The 22,688-nt window shown below is 40.2% G+C and overlaps 1 protein-coding gene across 1 annotated transcript in view; it reads left to right on the top strand.

The window, feature by feature from the left end:
* The window catches only part of LOC110514177 (voltage-dependent T-type calcium channel subunit alpha-1H-like), a 158,121-nt gene that overhangs the window by 37,227 nt on the left and 98,206 nt on the right, over positions 1 to 22,688 (top strand). The window contains exons 4-5 of the mRNA XM_036972118.1: positions 15,152 to 15,285; positions 22,478 to 22,575. Coding sequence (XP_036828013.1) covers positions 15,152 to 15,285; positions 22,478 to 22,575 — 232 coding nt within the window. The remainder of the gene's footprint in view (positions 1 to 15,151; positions 15,286 to 22,477; positions 22,576 to 22,688) is intronic.

Genomic DNA, 22,688 nt, shown 5'->3' with positions numbered 1-22,688 from the left:
AAACCTCTCACCTCTCACCCCTCACCTATAACCTCTCACCCCTCACCTATAACCTCTCACCTGTCAGGCAGAGTGGTGCCTCATACTACAGGTAGGTACTACTTTAAACCTTAAACCTCTCACCTCTCACCCCTCACCTATAACCTCTCACCCCTCACCTATAACGTCTCACCTCTCACCCCTCACCTATAACCTCTCACCCCTCACCTATAACCTCTCACCTATAACCTGTTATCCCTCACCCCTCACCTCTCACCTATAACCTCTCACCCCTCACCACTCACCCCTAAACTATAACCTCTCACCCCTCACCTATAACCTCTCACCTATAACCTCTCACCCCTCACCTCTCACCCCTCACCCCTCACCCCTAAACTATAACCTCTCACCCCTCACCTATAACCTCTCACTTATAAACTCTCACCTATAACCTCTCACCCCTCACCATCAACACCTCACCCCTCACCTATAACCTCTCACCCCTCACCATCAACACCTCACCCCTCACCTATAACCTCTCACCCCTCACCATCAACACCTCACCCCTCACCTCTCACCTCTCACCCCTCACCATCAACACCTCACCCCTCACCTATAACCTCTCACCCCTCACCATCAACACCTTACCCCTCACCTATAAACCCTCGTCTTGGTGACTGTACATTGTTCTAGGTGTTTGTTGACTGTATCTTTGTCTGTTCTAGGTGTTTGATGACTGTATCTTTGTCTGTTCTACTGTTCTAGGTGTTTGTTGACTGTATCTTTGTCTGTTCTAGGTGTTTGATGACTGTATCTTTGTCTGTTCTACTGTTCTAGGTGTTTGATGACTGTATCTTTGTCTGTTCTACTGTTCTAGGTGTTTGATGACTGTATCTTTGTCTGTTCTAGGTGTTTGATGACTGTATCTTTGTCTGTTCTAGGTGTTTGATGACTGTATCTTTGTCTGTTCTACTGTTCTGGGTGTTTGATGACTGTATCTTTGTCTGTTCTACTGTTCTAGGTGTTTGATGACTGTATCTTTGTCTGTTCTAGGTGTTTGATGACTTTATCTTTGTCTGTTCTACTGTTCTGGGTGTTTGATGACTGTATCTTTGTCTGTTCTAGGTGTTTGTTGACTGTATCTTTGTCTGTTCTACTGTTCTAGGTGTTTGATGACTGTATCGTTGTCTGTTCTAGGTGATTGATGACTGTATCTTTGTCTGTTCTAGGTGTTTGATGACTGTATCTTTGTCTGTTCTAGGTGTTTGATGACTGTATCTTTGTCTGTTCTACTGTTCTGGGTGTTTGATGACTGTATCTTTGTCTGTTCTACTGTTCTAGGTGTTTGATGACTGTATCTTTGTCTGTTCTAGGTGTTTGATGACTGTATCTTTGTCTGTTCTGGGTGTTTGATGACTGTATCTTTGTCTGTTCTAGGTGTTTGATGACTGTATCTTTGTCTGTTCTACTGTTCTGGGTGTTTGATGACTGTATCTTTGTCTGTTCTAGGTGTTTGATGACTGTATCTTTGTCTGTTCTACTGTTCTGGGTGTTTGATGACTGTATCTTTGTCTGTTCTACTGTTCTAGGTGTTTGATGACTGTATCTTTGTCTGTTCTAGGTGTTTGATGACTGTATCTTTGTCTGTTCTGGGTGTTTGATGACTGTATCTTTGTCTGTTCTAGGTGTTTGATGACTGTATCTTTGTCTGTTCTACTGTTCTGGGTGTTTGATGACTGTATCTTTGTCTGTTCTAGGTGTTTGATGACTTTATCTTTGTCTGTTCTACTGTTCTGGGTGTTTGATGACTGTATCTTTGTCTGTTCTAGGTGTTTGTTGACTGTATCTTTGTCTGTTCTACTGTTCTAGGTGTTTGATGACTGTATCTTTGTCTGTTCTAGGTGTTTGATGACTGTATCTTTGTCTGTTCTGGGTGTTTGATGACTGTATCTTTGTCTGTTCTAGGTGTTTGATGACTGTATCTTTGTCTGTTCTACTGTTCTGGGTGTTTGATGACTGTATCTTTGTCTGTTCTAGGTGTTTGATGACTTTATCTTTGTCTGTTCTACTGTTCTGGGTGTTTGATGACTGTATCTTTGTCTGTTCTGGGTGTTTGATGACTGTATCTTTGTCTGTTCTACTGTTCTAGGTGTTTGATGACTGTATCTTTGTCTGTTCTAGGTGTTTGATGACTGTATCTTTGTCTGTTCTGGGTGTTTGATGACTGTATCTTTGTCTGTTCTAGGTGTTTGATGACTGTATCTTTGTCTGTTCTACTGTTCTAGGTGTTTGTTGACTGTATCTTTGTCTGTTCTAGGTGTTCGATGACTGTATCTTTGTCTGTTCTACTGTTCTAGGTGTTTGATGACTGTATCTTTGTCTGTTCTACTGTTCTAGGTGTTTGATGACTGTATCTTTGTCTGTTCTAGGTGTTTGATGACTGTATCTTTGTCTGTTCTAGGTGTTTGATGACTGTATCTTTGTCTGTTCTACTGTTCTGGGTGTTTGATGACTGTATCTTTGTCTGTTCTACTGTTCTAGGTGTTTGATGACTGTATCTTTGTCTGTTCTAGGTGTTTGATGACTTTATCTTTGTCTGTTCTACTGTTCTGGGTGTTTGATGACTGTATCTTTGTCTGTTCTAGGTGTTTGTTGACTGTATCTTTGTCTGTTCTACTGTTCTAGGTGTTTGATGACTGTATCGTTGTCTGTTCTAGGTGATTGATGACTGTATCTTTGTCTGTTCTAGGTGTTTGATGACTGTATCTTTGTCTGTTCTAGGTGTTTGATGACTGTATCTTTGTCTGTTCTACTGTTCTGGGTGTTTGATGACTGTATCTTTGTCTGTTCTACTGTTCTAGGTGTTTGATGACTGTATCTTTGTCTGTTCTAGGTGTTTGATGACTGTATCTTTGTCTGTTCTGGGTGTTTGATGACTGTATCTTTGTCTGTTCTAGGTGTTTGATGACTGTATCTTTGTCTGTTCTACTGTTCTGGGTGTTTGATGACTGTATCGTTGTCTGTTCTAGGTGATTGATGACTGTATCTTTGTCTGTTCTAGGTGTTTGATGACTGTATCTTTGTCTGTTCTAGGTGTTTGATGACTGTATCTTTGTCTGTTCTACTGTTCTGGGTGTTTGATGACTGTATCTTTGTCTGTTCTACTGTTCTAGGTGTTTGATGACTGTATCTTTGTCTGTTCTAGGTGTTTGATGACTGTATCTTTGTCTGTTCTGGGTGTTTGATGACTGTATCTTTGTCTGTTCTAGGTGTTTGATGACTGTATCTTTGTCTGTTCTACTGTTCTGGGTGTTTGATGACTGTATCTTTGTCTGTTCTAGGTGTTTGATGACTTTATCTTTGTCTGTTCTACTGTTCTGGGTGTTTGATGACTGTATCTTTGTCTGTTCTAGGTGTTTGTTGACTGTATCTTTGTCTGTTCTACTGTTCTAGGTGTTTGATGACTGTATCTTTGTCTGTTCTAGGTGTTTGATGACTGTATCTTTGTCTGTTCTGGGTGTTTGATGACTGTATCTTTGTCTGTTCTAGGTGTTTGATGACTGTATCTTTGTCTGTTCTACTGTTCTGGGTGTTTGATGACTGTATCTTTGTCTGTTCTAGGTGTTTGATGACTTTATCTTTGTCTGTTCTACTGTTCTGGGTGTTTGATGACTGTATCTTTGTCTGTTCTGGGTGTTTGATGACTGTATCTTTGTCTGTTCTACTGTTCTAGGTGTTTGATGACTGTATCTTTGTCTGTTCTAGGTGTTTGATGACTGTATCTTTGTCTGTTCTAGGTGTTTGATGACTGTATCTTTGTCTGTTCTACTGTTCTGGGTGTTTGATGACTGTATCTTTGTCTGTTCTACTGTTCTAGGTGTTTGATGACTGTATCTTTGTCTGTTCTAGGTGTTTGATGACTTTATCTTTGTCTGTTCTACTGTTCTGGGTGTTTGATGACTGTATCTTTGTCTGTTCTAGGTGTTTGTTGACTGTATCTTTGTCTGTTCTACTGTTCTAGGTGTTTGATGACTGTATCGTTGTCTGTTCTAGGTGATTGATGACTGTATCTTTGTCTGTTCTAGGTGTTTGATGACTGTATCTTTGTCTGTTCTAGGTGTTTGATGACTGTATCTTTGTCTGTTCTACTGTTCTGGGTGTTTGATGACTGTATCTTTGTCTGTTCTAGGTGTTTGATGACTTTATCTTTGTCTGTTCTACTGTTCTGGGTGTTTGATGACTGTATCTTTGTCTGTTCTGGGTGTTTGATGACTGTATCTTTGTCTGTTCTACTGTTCTAGGTGTTTGATGACTGTATCTTTGTCTGTTCTAGTTGTTTGATGACTGTATCTTTGTCTGTTCTAGGTGTTTGATGACTGTATCTTTGTCTGTTCTACTGTTCTGGGTGTTTGATGACTGTATCTTTGTCTGTTCTACTGTTCTAGGTGTTTGATGACTGTATCTTTGTCTGTTCTAGGTGTTTGATGACTTTATCTTTGTCTGTTCTACTGTTCTGGGTGTTTGATGACTGTATCTTTGTCTGTTCTAGGTGTTTGTTGACTGTATCTTTGTCTGTTCTACTGTTCTAGGTGTTTGATGATTGTATCGTTGTCTGTTCTAGGTGATTGATGACTGTATCTTTGTCTGTTCTAGGTGTTTGATGACTGTATCTTTGTCTGTTCTAGGTGTTTGATGACTGTATCTTTGTCTGTTCTACTGTTCTGGGTGTTTGATGACTGTATCTTTGTCTGTTCTACTGTTCTAGGTGTTTGATGACTGTATCTTTGTCTGTTCTAGGTGTTTGATGACTGTATCTTTGTCTGTTCTGGGTGTTTGATGACTGTATCTTTGTCTGTTCTAGGTGTTTGATGACTGTATCTTTGTCTGTTCTACTGTTCTGGGTGTTTGATGACTGTATCGTTGTCTGTTCTAGGTGATTGATGACTGTATCTTTGTCTGTTCTAGGTGTTTGATGACTGTATCTTTGTCTGTTCTAGGTGTTTGATGACTGTATCTTTGTCTGTTCTACTGTTCTGGGTGTTTGATGACTGTATCTTTGTCTGTTCTGCTGTTCTAGGTGTTTGATGACTGTATCTTTGTCTGTTCTAGGTGTTTGATGACTGTATCTTTGTCTGTTCTGGGTGTTTGATGACTGTATCTTTGTCTGTTCTAGGTGTTTGATGACTGTATCTTTGTCTGTTCTACTGTTCTGGGTGTTTGATGACTGTATCTTTGTCTGTTCTAGGTGTTTGATGACTTTATCTTTGTCTGTTCTACTGTTCTGGGTGTTTGATGACTGTATCTTTGTCTGTTCTAGGTGTTTGTTGACTGTATCTTTGTCTGTTCTACTGTTCTAGGTGTTTGATGACTGTATCTTTGTCTGTTCTAGGTGTTTGATGACTGTATCTTTGTCTGTTCTGGGTGTTTGATGACTGTATCTTTGTCTGTTCTAGGTGTTTGATGACTGTATCTTTGTCTGTTCTACTGTTCTGGGTGTTTGATGACTGTATCTTTGTCTGTTCTAGGTGTTTGATGACTTTATCTTTGTCTGTTCTACTGTTCTGGGTGTTTGATGACTGTATCTTTGTCTGTTCTGGGTGTTTGATGACTGTATCTTTGTCTGTTCTACTGTTCTAGGTGTTTGATGACTGTATCTTTGTCTGTTCTAGGTGTTTGATGACTGTATCTTTGTCTGTTCTGGGTGTTTGATGACTGTATCTTTGTCTGTTCTACTGTTCTGGGTGTTTGATGACTGTATCTTTGTCTGTTCTACTGTTCTAGGTATTTGATGACTGTATCTTTGTCTGTTCTACTGTTCTAGGTATTTGATGACTGTATCTTTGTCTGTTCTAGGTGTTTGATGACTGTATCTTTGTCTGTTCTACTGTTCTGGGTGTTTGATGACTGTATCTTTGTCTGTTCTAGGTGTTTGATGACTGTATCGTTGTCTGTTCTAGGTGATTGATGACTGTATCTTTGTCTGTTCTAGGTGTTTGATGACTGTATCTTTGTCTGTTCTAGGTGTTTGATGACTGTATCTTTGTCTGTTCTACTGTTCTGGGTGTTTGATGACTGTATCTTTGTCTGTTCTGGGTGTTTGATGACTGTATCTTTGTCTGTTCTACTGTTCTAGGTGTTTGATGACTATCTTTGTCTGTTCTACTGTTATAGGTGTTTGATGACTGTATCTTTGTCTGTTCTAGGTGTTTGGTGACTGTATCTTTGTCTGTTCTAGGTGTTTAATGACTGTATCTTTGTCTGTTCTAGGTGTTTGATGACTGTATCTTTGTCTGTTCTATGTGTTTAATGACTGTATCTTTGTCTGTTCTACTGTTCTAGGTGTTTGATGACTGTATCTTTGTCTGTTCTACTGTTCTAGGTGTTTGATGACTGTATCTTTGTCTGTTCTACTGTTCTAGGTGTTTGATGACTGTATCTGTGTCTGTTCTACTGTTCTAGGTGTTTAATGACTGTATCTTTGTCTGTTCTACTGTTCTAGGTGTTTGATGACTGTATCTTTGTCTGTTCTAGGTGTTTGATGACTGTATCGTTGTCTGTTCTACTGTTCTGGGTGTTTGATGACTGTATCTTTGTCTGTTCTACTGTTCTAGGTGTTTGATGACTGTATCTTTGTCTGTTCTAGGTGTTTGATGACTGTATCTTTGTCTGTTCTGGGTGTTTGATGACTGTATCTTTGTCTGTTCTAGGTGTTTGATGACTGTATCTTTGTCTGTTCTACTGTTCTGGGTGTTTGATGACTGTATCGTTGTCTGTTCTAGGTGATTGATGACTGTATCTTTGTCTGTTCTAGGTGTTTGATGACTGTATCTTTGTCTGTTCTAGGTGTTTGATGACTGTATCTTTGTCTGTTCTACTGTTCTGGGTGTTTGATGACTGTATCTTTGTCTGTTCTACTGTTCTAGGTGTTTGATGACTGTATCGTTGTCTGTTCTACTGTTCTAGGTGTTTGATGACTGTATCTTTGTCTGTTCTAGGTGTTTGATGACTTTATCTTTGTCTGTTCTACTGTTCTGGGTGTTTGATGACTGTATCTTTGTCTGTTCTAGGTGTTTGTTGACTGTATCTTTGTCTGTTCTACTGTTCTAGGTGTTTGATGACTGTATCGTTGTCTGTTCTAGGTGATTGATGACTGTATCTTTGTCTGTTCTAGGTGTTTGATGACTGTATCTTTGTCTGTTCTAGGTGTTTGATGACTGTATCTTTGTCTGTTCTACTGTTCTGGGTGTTTGATGACTGTATCTTTGTCTGTTCTACTGTTCTAGGTGTTTGATGACTGTATCTTTGTCTGTTCTAGGTGTTTGATGACTGTATCTTTGTCTGTTCTGGGTGTTTGATGACTGTATCTTTGTCTGTTCTAGGTGTTTGATGACTGTATCTTTGTCTGTTCTACTGTTCTGGGTGTTTGATGACTGTATCGTTGTCTGTTCTAGGTGATTGATGACTGTATCTTTGTCTGTTCTAGGTGTTTGATGACTGTATCTTTGTCTGTTCTAGGTGTTTGATGACTGTATCTTTGTCTGTTCTACTGTTCTGGGTGTTTGATGACTGTATCTTTGTCTGTTCTACTGTTCTAGGTGTTTGATGACTGTATCTTTGTCTGTTCTAGGTGTTTGATGACTGTATCTTTGTCTGTTCTGGGTGTTTGATGACTGTATCTTTGTCTGTTCTAGGTGTTTGATGACTGTATCTTTGTCTGTTCTACTGTTCTGGGTGTTTGATGACTGTATCTTTGTCTGTTCTAGGTGTTTGATGACTTTATCTTTGTCTGTTCTACTGTTCTGGGTGTTTGATGACTGTATCTTTGTCTGTTCTAGGTGTTTGTTGACTGTATCTTTGTCTGTTCTACTGTTCTAGGTGTTTGATGACTGTATCTTTGTCTGTTCTAGGTGTTTGATGACTGTATCTTTGTCTGTTCTGGGTGTTTGATGACTGTATCTTTGTCTGTTCTAGGTGTTTGATGACTGTATCTTTGTCTGTTCTACTGTTCTGGGTGTTTGATGACTGTATCTTTGTCTGTTCTAGGTGTTTGATGACTTTATCTTTGTCTGTTCTACTGTTCTGGGTGTTTGATGACTGTATCTTTGTCTGTTCTGGGTGTTTGATGACTGTATCTTTGTCTGTTCTACTGTTCTAGGTGTTTGATGACTGTATCTTTGTCTGTTCTAGGTGTTTGATGACTGTATCTTTGTCTGTTCTGGGTGTTTGATGACTGTATCTTTGTCTGTTCTACTGTTCTGGGTGTTTGATGACTGTATCTTTGTCTGTTCTACTGTTCTAGGTATTTGATGACTGTATCTTTGTCTGTTCTACTGTTCTAGGTATTTGATGACTGTATCTTTGTCTGTTCTAGGTGTTTGATGACTGTATCTTTGTCTGTTCTACTGTTCTGGGTGTTTGATGACTGTATCTTTGTCTGTTCTAGGTGTTTGATGACTGTATCGTTGTCTGTTCTAGGTGATTGATGACTGTATCTTTGTCTGTTCTAGGTGTTTGATGACTGTATCTTTGTCTGTTCTAGATGTTTGATGACTGTATCTTTGTCTGTTCTACTGTTCTGGGTGTTTGATGACTGTATCTTTGTCTGTTCTGGGTGTTTGATGACTGTATCTTTGTCTGTTCTACTGTTCTAGGTGTTTGATGACTATCTTTGTCTGTTCTACTGTTATAGGTGTTTGATGACTGTATCTTTGTCTGTTCTAGGTGTTTGGTGACTGTATCTTTGTCTGTTCTAGGTGTTTAATGACTGTATCTTTGTCTGTTCTAGGTGTTTGATGACTGTATCTTTGTCTGTTCTATGTGTTTAATGACTGTATCTTTGTCTGTTCTACTGTTCTAGGTGTTTGATGACTGTATCTTTGTCTGTTCTACTGTTCTAGGTGTTTGATGACTGTATCTTTGTCTGTTCTACTGTTCTAGGTGTTTGATGACTGTATCTGTGTCTGTTCTACTGTTCTAGGTGTTTAATGACTGTATCTTTGTCTGTTCTACTGTTCTAGGTGTTTGATGACTGTATCTTTGTCTGTTCTAGGTGTTTGATGACTGTATCGTTGTCTGTTCTACTGTTCTGGGTGTTTGATGACTGTATCTTTGTCTGTTCTACTGTTCTAGGTGTTTGATGACTGTATCTTTGTCTGTTCTAGGTGTTTGATGACTGTATCTTTGTCTGTTCTGGGTGTTTGATGACTGTATCTTTGTCTGTTCTAGGTGTTTGATGACTGTATCTTTGTCTGTTCTACTGTTCTGGGTGTTTGATGACTGTATCGTTGTCTGTTCTAGGTGATTGATGACTGTATCTTTGTCTGTTCTAGGTGTTTGATGACTGTATCTTTGTCTGTTCTAGGTGTTTGATGACTGTATCTTTGTCTGTTCTACTGTTCTGGGTGTTTGATGACTGTATCTTTGTCTGTTCTACTGTTCTAGGTGTTTGATGACTGTATCTTTGTCTGTTCTAGGTGTTTGATGACTGTATCTTTGTCTGTTCTGGGTGTTTGATGACTGTATCTTTGTCTGTTCTAGGTGTTTGATGACTGTATCTTTGTCTGTTCTACTGTTCTGGGTGTTTGATGACTGTATCTTTGTCTGTTCTAGGTGTTTGATGACTTTATCTTTGTCTGTTCTAGTGTTCTAGGTGTTTGATGACTGTATCTTTGTCTGTTCTAGGTGTTTGTTGACTGTATCTTTGTCTGTTCTACTGTTCTAGGTGTTTGATGACTTTATCTTTGTCTGTTCTAGGTGTTTGATGACTGTATCTTTGTCTGTTCTGGGTGTTTGATGACTGTATCTTTGTCTGTTCTAGGTGTTTGATGACTGTATCTTTGTCTGTTCTACTGTTCTGGGTGTTTGATGACTGTATCTTTGTCTGTTCTAGGTGTTTGATGACTTTATATTTGTCTGTTCTACTGTTCTGGGTGTTTGATGACTATCTTTGTCTGTTCTGGGTGTTTGATGACTGTATCTTTGTCTGTTCTACTGTTCTAGGTGTTTGATGACTGTATCTTTGTCTGTTCTAGGTGTTTGATGACTGTATCTTTGTCTGTTCTGGGTGTTTGATGACTGTATATTTGTCTGTTCTACTGTTCTGGGTGTTTGATGACTGTATCTTTGTCTGTTCTACTGTTCTAGGTATTTGATGACTGTATCTTTGTCTGTTCTACTGTTCTAGGTATTTGATGACTGTATCTTTGTCTGTTCTAGGTGTTTGATGACTGTATCTTTGTCTGTTCTACTGTTCTGGGTGTTTGATGACTGTATCTTTGTCTGTTCTACTGTTCTAGGTGTTTGATGACTGTATCTTTGTCTGTTCTAGGTGTTTGATGACTGTATCTTTGTCTGTTCTGGGTGTTTGATGACTGTATCTTTGTCTGTTCTAGGTGTTTGATGACTGTATCTTTGTCTGTTCTACTGTTCTGGGTGTTTGATGACTGTATCTTTGTCTGTTCTAGGTGTTTGATGACTGTATCTTTGTCTGTTCTACTGTTCTGGGTGTTTGATGACTGTATCTTTGTCTGTTCTACTGTTCTAGGTGTTTGATGACTGTATCTTTGTCTGTTCTAGGTGTTTGATGACTGTATCTTTGTCTGTTCTGGGTGTTTGATGACTGTATCTTTGTCTGTTCTAGGTGTTTGATGACTGTATCTTTGTCTGTTCTACTGTTCTGGGTGTTTGATGACTGTATCTTTGTCTGTTCTAGGTGTTTGATGACTTTATCTTTGTCTGTTCTACTGTTCTGGGTGTTTGATGACTGTATCTTTGTCTGTTCTAGGTGTTTGTTGACTGTATCTTTGTCTGTTCTACTGTTCTAGGTGTTTGATGACTGTATCTTTGTCTGTTCTAGGTGTTTGATGACTGTATCTTTGTCTGTTCTGGGTGTTTGATGACTGTATCTTTGTCTGTTCTAGGTGTTTGATGACTGTATCTTTGTCTGTTCTACTGTTCTGGGTGTTTGATGACTGTATCTTTGTCTGTTCTAGGTGTTTGATGACTTTATCTTTGTCTGTTCTACTGTTCTGGGTGTTTGATGACTGTATCTTTGTCTGTTCTGGGTATTTGATGACTGTATCTTTGTCTGTTCTACTGTTCTAGGTGTTTGATGACTGTATGTTCTAGGTGTTTGATGACTGTATCTTTGTCTGTTCTGGGTGTTTGATGACTGTATCTTTGTCTGTTCTACTGTTCTAGGTGTTTGTTGACTGTATCTTTGTCTGTTCTAGGTGTTTGATGACTGTATCTTTGTCTGTTCTACTGTTCTAGGTGTTTGATGACTGTATCTTTGTCTGTTCTACTGTTCTAGGTGTTTGATGACTGTATCTTTGTCTGTTCTAGGTGTTTGATGACTGTATCTTTGTCTGTTCTAGGTGTTTGATGACTGTATCTTTGTCTGTTCTACTGTTCTGGGTGTTTGATGACTGTATCTTTGTCTGTTCTACTGTTCTAGGTGTTTGATGACTGTATCTTTGTCTGTTCTAGGTGTTTGATGACTTTATCTTTGTCTGTTCTACTGTTCTGGGTGTTTGATGACTGTATCTTTGTCTGTTCTAGGTGTTTGTTGACTGTATCTTTGTCTGTTCTACTGTTCTAGGTGTTTGATGACTGTATCGTTGTCTGTTCTAGGTGATTGATGACTGTATCTTTGTCTGTTCTAGGTGTTTGATGACTGTATCTTTGTCTGTTCTAGGTGTTTGATGACTGTATCTTTGTCTGTTCTACTGTTCTGGGTGTTTGATGACTGTATCTTTGTCTGTTCTACTGTTCTAGGTGTTTGATGACTGTATCTTTGTCTGTTCTAGGTGTTTGATGACTGTATCTTTGTCTGTTCTGGGTGTTTGATGACTGTATCTTTGTCTGTTCTAGGTGTTTGATGACTGTATCTTTGTCTGTTCTACTGTTCTGGGTGTTTGATGACTGTATCGTTGTCTGTTCTAGGTGATTGATGACTGTATCTTTGTCTGTTCTATGTGTTTGATGACTGTATCTTTGTCTGTTCTAGGTGTTTGATGACTGTATCTTTGTCTGTTCTACTGTTCTGGGTGTTTGATGACTGTATCTTTGTCTGTTCTACTGTTCTAGGTGTTTGATGACTGTATCTTTGTCTGTTCTAGGTGTTTGATGACTGTATCTTTGTCTGTTCTGGGTGTTTGATGACTGTATCTTTGTCTGTTCTAGGTGTTTGATGACTGTATCTTTGTCTGTTCTACTGTTCTAGGTGTTTGATGACTGTATCTTTGTCTGTTCTAGGTGTTTGTTGACTGTATCTTTGTCTGTTCTACTGTTCTGGGTGTTTGATGACTGTATCTTTGTCTGTTCTAGGTGTTTGTTGACTGTATCTTTGTCTGTTCTACTGTTCTAGGTGTTTGATGACTGTATCTTTGTCTGTTCTAGGTGTTTGATGACTGTATCTTTGTCTGTTCTGGGTGTTTGATGACTGTATCTTTGTCTGTTCTAGGTGTTTGATGACTGTATCTTTGTCTGTTCTACTGTTCTGGGTGTTTGATGACTGTATCTTTGTCTGTTCTAGGTGTTTGATGACTTTATCTTTGTCTGTTCTACTGTTCTGGGTGTTTGATGACTGTATCTTTGTCTGTTCTGGGTGTTTGATGACTGTATCTTTGTCTGTTCTACTGTTCTAGGTGTTTGATGACTGTATCTTTGTCTATTCTAGGTGTTTGATGACTGTATCTTTGTCTGTTCTGGGTGTTTGATGACTGTATATTTGTCTGTTCTACTGTTCTGGGTGTTTGATGACTGTATCTTTGTCTGTTCTACTGTTCTAGGTATTTGATGACTGTATCTTTGTCTGTTCTACTGTTCTAGGTATTTGATGACTGTATCTTTGTCTGTTCTAGGTGTTTGATGACTGTATCTTTGTCTGTTCTACTGTTCTGGGTGTTTGATGACTGTATCTTTGTCTGTTCTAGGTGTTTGATGACTGTATCGTTGTCTGTTCTAGGTGATTGATGACTGTATCTTTGTCTGTTCTAGGTGTTTGATGACTGTATCTTTGTCTGTTCTAGGTGTTTGATGACTGTATCTTTGTCTGTTCTACTGTTCTGGGTGTTTGATGACTGTATCTTTGTCTGTTCTGGGTGTTTGATGACTGTATCTTTGTCTGTTCTACTGTTCTAGGTGTTTGATGACTATCTTTGTCTGTTCTACTGTTATAGGTGTTTGATGACTGTATCTTTGTCTGTTCTAGGTGTTTGGTGACTGTATCTTTGTCTGTTCTAGGTGTTTAATGACTGTATCTTTGTCTGTTCTAGGTGTTTGATGACTGTATCTTTGTCTGTTCTATGTGTTTAATGACTGTATCTTTGTCTGTTCTACTGTTCTAGGTGTTTGATGACTGTATCTTTGTCTGTTCTACTGTTCTAGGTGTTTGATGACTGTATCTTTGTCTGTTCTACTGTTCTAGGTGTTTGATGACTGTATCTGTGTCTGTTCTACTGTTCTAGGTGTTTAATGACTGTATCTTTGTCTGTTCTACTGTTCTAGGTGTTTGATGACTGTATCTTTGTCTGTTCTAGGTGTTTGATGACTGTATCGTTGTCTGTTCTACTGTTCTGGGTGTTTGATGACTGTATCTTTGTCTGTTCTACTGTTCTAGGTGTTTGATGACTGTATCTTTGTCTGTTCTAGGTGTTTGATGACTGTATCTTTGTCTGTTCTGGGTGTTTGATGACTGTATCTTTGTCTGTTCTAGGTGTTTGATGACTGTATCTTTGTCTGTTCTACTGTTCTGGGTGTTTGATGACTGTATCGTTGTCTGTTCTAGGTGATTGATGACTGTATCTTTGTCTGTTCTAGGTGTTTGATGACTGTATCTTTGTCTGTTCTAGGTGTTTGATGACTGTATCTTTGTCTGTTCTACTGTTCTGGGTGTTTGATGACTGTATCTTTGTCTGTTCTACTGTTCTAGGTGTTTGATGACTGTATCTTTGTCTGTTCTAGGTGTTTGATGACTGTATCTTTGTCTGTTCTGGGTGTTTGATGACTGTATCTTTGTCTGTTCTAGGTGTTTGATGACTGTATCTTTGTCTGTTCTAGTGTTCTGGGTGTTTGATGACTGTATCTTTGTCTGTTCTAGGTGTTTGTTGACTGTATCTTTGTCTGTTCTACTGTTCTAGGTGTTTGATGACTGTATCTTTGTCTGTTCTAGGTGTTTGATGACTGTATCTTTGTCTGTTCTACTGTTCTGGGTGTTTGATGACTGTATCTTTGTCTGTTCTAGGTGTTTGATGACTTTATCTTTGTCTGTTCTACTGTTCTGGGTGTTTGATGACTATCTTTGTCTGTTCTGGGTGTTTGATGACTGTATCTTTGTCTGTTCTACTGTTCTAGGTGTTTGATGACTGTATCTTTGTCTGTTCTAGGTGTTTGATGACTGTATCTTTGTCTGTTCTGGGTGTTTGATGACTGTATATTTGTCTGTTCTACTGTTCTGGGTGTTTGATGACTGTATCTTTGTCTGTTCTACTGTTCTAGGTATTTGATGACTGTATCTTTGTCTGTTCTACTGTTCTAGGTATTTGATGACTGTATCTTTGTCTGTTCTAGGTGTTTGATGACTGTATCTTTGTCTGTTCTACTGTTCTGGGTGTTTGATGACTGTATCTTTGTCTGTTCTAGGTGTTTGATGACTGTATCGTTGTCTGTTCTAGGTGATTGATGACTGTATCTTTGTCTGTTCTAGGTGTTTGATGACTGTATCTTTGTCTGTTCTAGGTGTTTGATGACTGTATCTTTGTCTGTTCTACTGTTCTGGGTGTTTGATGACTGTATCTTTTGTCTGTTCTAGGTGTTTGATGACTTTATCTTTGTCTGCTCTGGGTGTTTGATGACTGTATCTTTGTCTGTTCTACTGTTCTGGGTGTTTGATGACTGTATATTTGTCTGTTCTACTGTTCTGGGTGTTTGATGACTGTATCTTTGTCTGTTCTACTGTTCTAGGTGTTTGATGACTGTATCTTTGTCTGTTCTAGGTGTTTGACGACTTTATCTTTGTCTGCTCTGGGTGTTTGATGACTGTATCTTTGTCTCTTCTAGGTGTTTGATGACTGTATCTTTGTCTGTTCTACTGTTCTGGGTGTTTGATGACTGTATCTTTGTCTGTTCTACTGTTCTAGGTGTTTGATGACTGTATCTTTGTCTGTTCTAGGTGTTTGACGACTGTATCTTTGCGTTTTTCGCGGTGGAGATGGTCATCAAGATGGTGGCTCTGGGGATCTTCGGTTCTAAGTGTTACCTTGGCGACACCTGGAACCGACTGGACTTCTTCATCGTCATGGCAGGGTAAGGGTTCTATTCCCACAATGCTCAGGGGTTAGTCAGGCGGTCAGGGACAAGAGAACATCAAAATAGAACCTATAGAACCTTCTCTAGATTCTGTTTTTGATTCCAGAGACACACGAGGACGTTCTTTAAGTCTGCTGCTAAAGTATTTTCGTTTCTTATATAAATGTAACCGTTATTTAACGAGGCAAGTCAGTTCAGAACAAATTCTTATTAACAATGACGGGGCCTACCCCCGGGTCAAACCCGGACGACGCCGGGCCAATGGTGCGCCGGCCCTATGAGACTCCCAATCACGGTCGGGTGTGAAGCAGCCCGTGAGGTGATGGAGTTTGTAGCCTGCTGGGAGAAACACACGTTCAATGTCACTGTTTCAGGCAAGGAGAAAAGTGTGTGTGTGTGTGTTTGTGTGTGTGTGTGTGTGTGTGTGTTTGTGTGTGTGTGTGTGTGTGTGTGTGTGTGTGTGTTTGTTTGTGTGTAAGAGACGTTAACTAAGCAGACAGCAGCGGTCACCTCAGACACACAGCATTACCCCTTTACTCACTGTGAGGTGCACACAGACACACACACACACACACACACACACACACACACACACACACACACACACACACACACACACACACACACACACACACACACACACACACAAAGCCAGGGGATAGGTTATCTGCACTATGACAAATACAGAGGGAACTAGTGTGTCAGATCATTGTTTTAGGGTCGGACAGGGTTGATGTTCAGTTCTTTAGGGTCTGACAGGGTTGATGTTCAGTTCTTTAGGGTCTGACAGGGTCGATGTTCAGTTCTTTAGGGTCTGACAGGGTCGATGTTCAGTTCTTTAGGGTCTGACAGGGTCGATGTTCAGTTCTTTTGGGTCTGACAGGGTTGATGTTCAGTTCTTTAGGGTCTGACAGGGTTGATGTTCAGTTTTTTAGGGTCTGACAGGGTTGATGTTCAGTTCTTTAGGGTCTGACAGGGTTGATGTTCAGTACTTTAGGGTCTGACAGGGTTGATGTTCAGTTTTTTAGGGTCTGACAGGGTTGATGTTCAGTTCTATAGGGTCGGAGAGGGTTTATGTTCAGTTCTTTAGGGTCTGACAGGGTTGATGTTCAGTTCTTTAGGGTCTGACAGGGTTGATGTTCAGTTCTTTAGGGTCTGACAGGGTTGATGTTCAGTTCTTTAGGGTCGGAGAGGGTTGATGTTCAGTTCTTTAGGGTCTGACAGGGTTGATGTTCAGTTCTTTAGGGTCAGACAGGGTTGATGTTCAGTTCTTTAGGGTCTGACAGGGTTGATGTTCAGTTTTTGTGGCTATGTGTGTTAGGAGACTATGTGTGTTGTCCTTTGAAGAATGTATCTGAATTGGATATGTTGTAGTAACGTTGTTGTGTGGTAGATGGGATACTCTGTCTGTTCTTTCCTAGCCCACATTTGCAGCTGCTGTTGCTAACTCAACGGCTAGGAGGTATCACTTCTATTGTAAATAAGAGTTCAAAGTTCATACCATTCGCAACCAAAGCTCACGCTGAGGTTGACTTCGTTCTGTAGTTATTATCTGAACCATTTTGACATCGGATCGTCATCCTAATGTATCCGGAACAGGAGGTTATAATGTTGTCAAGGCTTTATATAGTGGAGGGAGAAGAGTGTGTTTCACAGTCTACAGCCCACGTCTCTTCACAGGGGCGGGCCACTGATTGAGCAGAGCCCTAACCTTATGAAAACCCAAACCTCTCATTTGGAAGCTAAAATTAAATGTAATCCTTTCACCAATAATTTCACATTCAAACATTTAAATTGAACAACAATTCCATGTGAATCCGATAACTACAATGTGCAGACTTTCCACTGTAGAGTTTATGTCATCTTATCATTGATGAGAATGTCTCAGATGACAACCTGACATCATATTCATTAAGTACCACCGCATATGTTCAACTGGTCGGATTACCAAAATATAGTTCATTTCCCCCCACCTTCTGATGTTCCCAGAATCTCTATGTTAACCAAGGGATTTTTTCAAATGTCACATCAGTAGGGTAGAGAGAGGATAAAAGGAGGGGAGAGGTATTTATGACGGTCATAAACCTACCCCCCAGGCCAACGTCATGACAGCAGTGAGGTCAGGTGCTGTCTGTCATCCTGGCAGGTGAGTGATTGGCTGGTGCAGAAATAGACATGGTTTCAGTTGTTGACTTCCTGTGAGAGGCAGTGAGGTCAGGTGCTGTCTGTCATCCTGGCAGGTGAGTGATTGGCTGGTGTAGAAATAGACATTGTTTCAGTTGTTTATGCATTTTTATTCAGAGTCCTGTTTTTTAAGGAAGTACAGGCCGCAACGAGAGTCAATAAAGATAGTTCCATCTCTAAAGCACAGATACTGGTGGCAGGCTACTTGATTCTAAAGCACAGATACTGGTGGCAGGCTACTTGATTCTAAAGCACAGATACTGGCGGCAGGCTACTTGATTCTAAAGCACAGATACTGGTGGCAGGCTACTTGATTCTAAAGCACAGATACTGGTGGCAGGCTACTTGATTCTAAAGCACAGATACTGGTGGCAGGCTACTTGATTCTAAAGCACAGATACTGGCGGCAGGCTACATGTCGTTAGCCTACTTGATTCTAAAGCACAGATACTATATGATACTATAGCACAGATAATAGACTACATGAGGTCTACAGTCAGTGTCCAGACGTCAGTTACTATTATAATAGACCTACAGTCAGTGTCCAGACTTCAGTTCATATTATAATAGACTACATGAGACCTATAGTCAGTGTCCAGACTTCAGTTACTATTATAATAGACCTACAGTCAGTGTCCAGACTTCAGTTCATATTATAATAGACTACATGAGACCTACAGTCAGTGTCCAGACTTCAGTTCATATTATAATAGACTACATGAGACCTACAGTCAGTGTCCAGACTTCAGTTAATATTATAATAGACTACATGAGACCTACAGTCAGTGTCCAGACTTCAGTTAATATTATAATAGACCTACAGTCAGTGTCCAGACTTCAGTTCATATTATAATAGACCTACAGTCAGTGTCCAGACTTCAGTTAATATTATAATAGACTACATGAGGCCTACAGTCAGTGTCCAGACTTCAGTTAATATTATAATAGACTACATGAGGCCTACAGTCAGTGTCCAGACTTCAGTTAATATTATAATAGACTACAGTCAGTGTCCAGACTTCAGTTAATATTATAATAGACTACATGAGGCCTACAGTCAGTGTCCAGACTTCAGTTAATATTATAATAGACTACATGATACCTACAGTCAGTGTCCAGACTTCAGTTACTATTATAATAGACTACATGAGGCCTACAGTCAGTGTCCAGACTTCAGTTAATATTATAATAGACTACATGAGACCTACAGTCAGTGTCCAGACTTCAGTTAATATAATAATATACTACGTGAGACCTACAGTCAGTGTCCAGACTTCAGTTAATATTATAATAGACTACATGAGGCCTACAGTCAGTGTCCAGACTTCAGTTAATATTATAATAGACTACATGAGACCTACAGTCAGTGTCCAGACTTCAGTTAATATTATAATAGACTACAGTCAGTGTCCAGACTTCAGTTAATATTATAATAGACTACATGAGACCTACAGTCAGTGTCCAGACTTCAGTTCATATTATAATAGACTACAGTCAGTGTCCAGACTTCAGTTAATATTATAATAGACTACATGAGACCTACAGTCAGTGTCCAGACTTCAGTTAATATTATAATAGACCTACAGTCAGTGTCCAGACTTCAGTTAATATTATAATAGACTACATGAGGCCTACAGTCAGTGTCCAGACTTCAGTTAATATTATAATAGACTACATGAGGCCTACAGTCAGTGTCCAGACTTCAGTTAATATTATAATAGACTACAGTCAGTGTCCAGACTTCAGTTCATATTATAATAGACTACATGAGGCCTACAGTCAGTGTCCAGACTTCAGTTAATATGATAATAGACTACATGAGGCCTCCAGTCAGTGTCCAGACTTCAGTTACTATTATAATAGACTACATGAGGCCTACAGTCAGTGTCCAGACTTCAGTTAATATTATAATAGACTACATGAGGCCTAGTCAGTGTCCAGACTTCAGTTAATATGATAATAGACTACATCAAATCAAGTCAAATTTTATTTGTCACATACACATGGTTAGCAGATGTTAGTGCGAGTGTAGCGAAATGCTTGTGCTTCTAGTTTCGACAATGCAGTAATAACAAGTAATCTAACTAACAATTCCAAAACTACTGTCTTGTACACAGTGTAAGGGGATAAAGAATATGTACATAAGGATATATGAATGAGTGATGGTACAGAGCAGCATAGGCAAGATACAGTAGATGGTATCGAGTACAGTATGTACAAATGAGATGAGTATGTAAACAAAGTGGCATAGTATAGTATAAAGTGGCTAGTGATACATGTATTACATAAGGATACCGTCGATGATATAGAGTACAGTATATATGTATGCATATGAGATGAATAATGTAGGGTAAGTAACATTTATATAAGGTAGCATTGTTTAAAGTGGCTAGTGATATATTTACGTCATTTCCCATCAATTCCCATTATTAAAGTGGCTGGAGTTGAGTCAGTGTCAGTGTTAGTGGTGGCTGTTTAACAGTCTGATGGCCTTGAGATAGAAGCTGTTTTTCAGTCTCTCGGTCCCAGCTTTGATGCACCTGTACTGACCTCGCCTTCTGGATGATAGCGGGGTGAACAGGCAGTGGCTCGGGTGGTTGATGTCCTTGATGATCTTTATGGCCTTCCTGTGACATCGGGTGGTGTAGGTGTCCTGGAGGGCAGGTAGTTTGCCCCCGGTGATGCGTTGTGCAGACCTCACTACCCTCTGGAGAGCCTTACGGTTGAGGGCGGTGCAGTTACCATACCAGGCGGTGATACAGCCCGCCAGGATGCTCTCGATTGTGCATCTGTAGAAGTTTGTGAGTGCTTTTGGTGACAAGCCGAATTTCTTCAGCCTCCTGAGGCGCTGCTGCGCCTTCTTCACGATGCTGTCTGTGTGAGTGGACCAATTCAGTTTGTCTGTGGTGTGTATGCCGAGGAACTTAAAACTTGCTACCCTCTCCACTACTGTTCCATCGATGTGGATAGGGGGGTGTTCCCTCTGCTGTTTCCTGAAGTCCACAATCATCTCCTTAGTTTTGTTGACGTTGAGTGTGAGGTTATTTTCCTGACACCACACTCCGAGGGCCCTCACCTCCTCCCTGTAGGCCGTCTCATCGTTGTTGGTAATCAAGCCTACCACTGTTGTGTCGTCCGCAAACTTGATGATTGAGTTGGAGGCGTGCGTGGCCACGCAGTCGTGGGTGAACAGGGAGTACAGGAGAGGGCTCAGAACGCACCCTTGTGGGGCCCCAGTGTTGAGGATCAGCGGGGAGGAGATGTTGTTGCCTACCCTCACCACCTGGGGGCGGCCCGTCAGGAAGTCCAGTACCCAGTTGCACAGGGCGGGGTCGAGACCCAGGGTCTCGAGCTTGATGACGAGCTTGGAGGGTACTATGGTGTTGAATGCTGAGCTGTAGTCGATGAACAGCATTCTCACATAGGTATTCCTCTTGTCCAGATGGGTTAGGGCAGTGTGCAGTGTGGTTGAGATTGCATCATCTGTGGACCTATTTGGGCGGTAAGCAAATTGGAGTGGGTCTAGGGTGTCAGGTAGGGTGGAGGTGATATGGTCCTTGACTAGTCTCTCAAAGCACTTCATGATGACGGATGTGAGTGCTACGGGGCGGTAGTCGTTTAGCTCAGTTACCTTAGCTTTCTTGGGAACATGAGACATGAGACATGAACATGAGACCTACAGTCAGTGTCCAGACTTCAGTTAATGTAATAATAGACTACATGAGGTCTACAGTCAGTGTCCAGACTTCAGTTACTATTATAATAGACTACAGTCAGTGTCCAGACTTCAGTTACTATTATAATAGACTACATGAGGCCTACAGTCAGTGTCCAGACTTCAGTTAATATTATAATAGACTACATGAGGCCTACAGTCAGTGTCCAGACTTCAGTTAATATGATAATAGACTACATGAGACCTACAGTCAGTGTCCAGACTTCAGTTAATGTAATAATAGACTACATGAGGTCTACAGTCAGTGTCCAGACTTCAGTTACTATTATAATAGACTACAGTCAGTGTCCAGACTTCAGTTAATATTATAATAGACTAGATGAGACCTACAGTCAGTGTCCAGACTTCAGTTAATATTATAATAGACTACATGAGACCTACAGTCAGTGTCCAGACTTCAGTTAATATTATAATAGACTACAGTCAGTGTCCAGACTTCAGTTACTATTATAATAGACTACAGTCAGTGTCCAGACTTCAGTTAATATTATAATAGACTACAGTCAGTGTCCAGACTTCAGTTAATATTATAATAGACTACAGTCAGTGTCCAGACTTCAGTTACTATTATAATAGACTACAGTCAGTGTCCAGACTTCAGTTAATGTAATAATAGACTACATGAGGTCTACAGTCAGTGTCCAGACTTCAGTTACTATTATAATAGACTACAGTCAGTGTCCAGACTTCAGTTACTATTATAATAGACTACATGAGACCTACAGTCAGTGTCCAGACTTCAGTTACTATTATAATAGACTACAGTCAGTGTCCAGACTTCATTTAATATTATAATAGACCTACAGTCAGTGTCCAGACTTCAGTTAATGTAATAATAGACTACATGAGGCCTACAGTCAGTGTCCAGACTTCAGTTACTATTATAATAGACTACAGTCAGTGTCCAGACTTCAGTTACTATTATAATAGACTACAGTCAGTGTCCAGACTTCAGTTACTATTATAATAGACTACAGTCAGTGTCCAGACTTCAATTACTATTACTATATTATAATAGACTACATGAGACCTACAGTCAGTGTCCAGACTTCAGTTACTATTATAATAGAAAGGTGTAAACCAAAAGGTGGTGCTATATTTGTGATGGTCTACTGTTTTACCGGTTCGCGGTACCGCCAGTATTTCTGGCTCCCGGACCGTACCCGGCTAACTTTCACCCCTGTGTGACCCCCTGTGTGAACCCAGGTCGGGCGGTACAAGGTGAATATCTATTCTAACGTGTGCGACCTCTCTCTCTCTGTCCTGTAGGATGATGGAGTATTCTCTGGACGGACACAACGCCAGTCTGTCAGCTATCAGGACCGTACGCGTTCTGCGGCCGCTCCGGGCAATCAACAGAGTCCCTAGTGAGTACACACACACTACACTGTCCTTGTTTTTACAGCCTATAAATCCTTCTCGACACCCTTGAGCAACGGCAGTTAACCCATCGTTCCCCCGGGCCATCTGGGATGTCGAT

Source organism: Oncorhynchus mykiss, unplaced genomic scaffold (assembly GCF_013265735.2).
Source record: "Oncorhynchus mykiss isolate Arlee unplaced genomic scaffold, USDA_OmykA_1.1 un_scaffold_120, whole genome shotgun sequence".
NCBI lineage: Eukaryota > Metazoa > Chordata > Actinopteri > Salmoniformes > Salmonidae > Oncorhynchus > Oncorhynchus mykiss.
The sequence above is the reverse complement of the archived record's forward strand: the minus strand, read 5'-3'. Positions and strand labels throughout refer to the sequence as shown.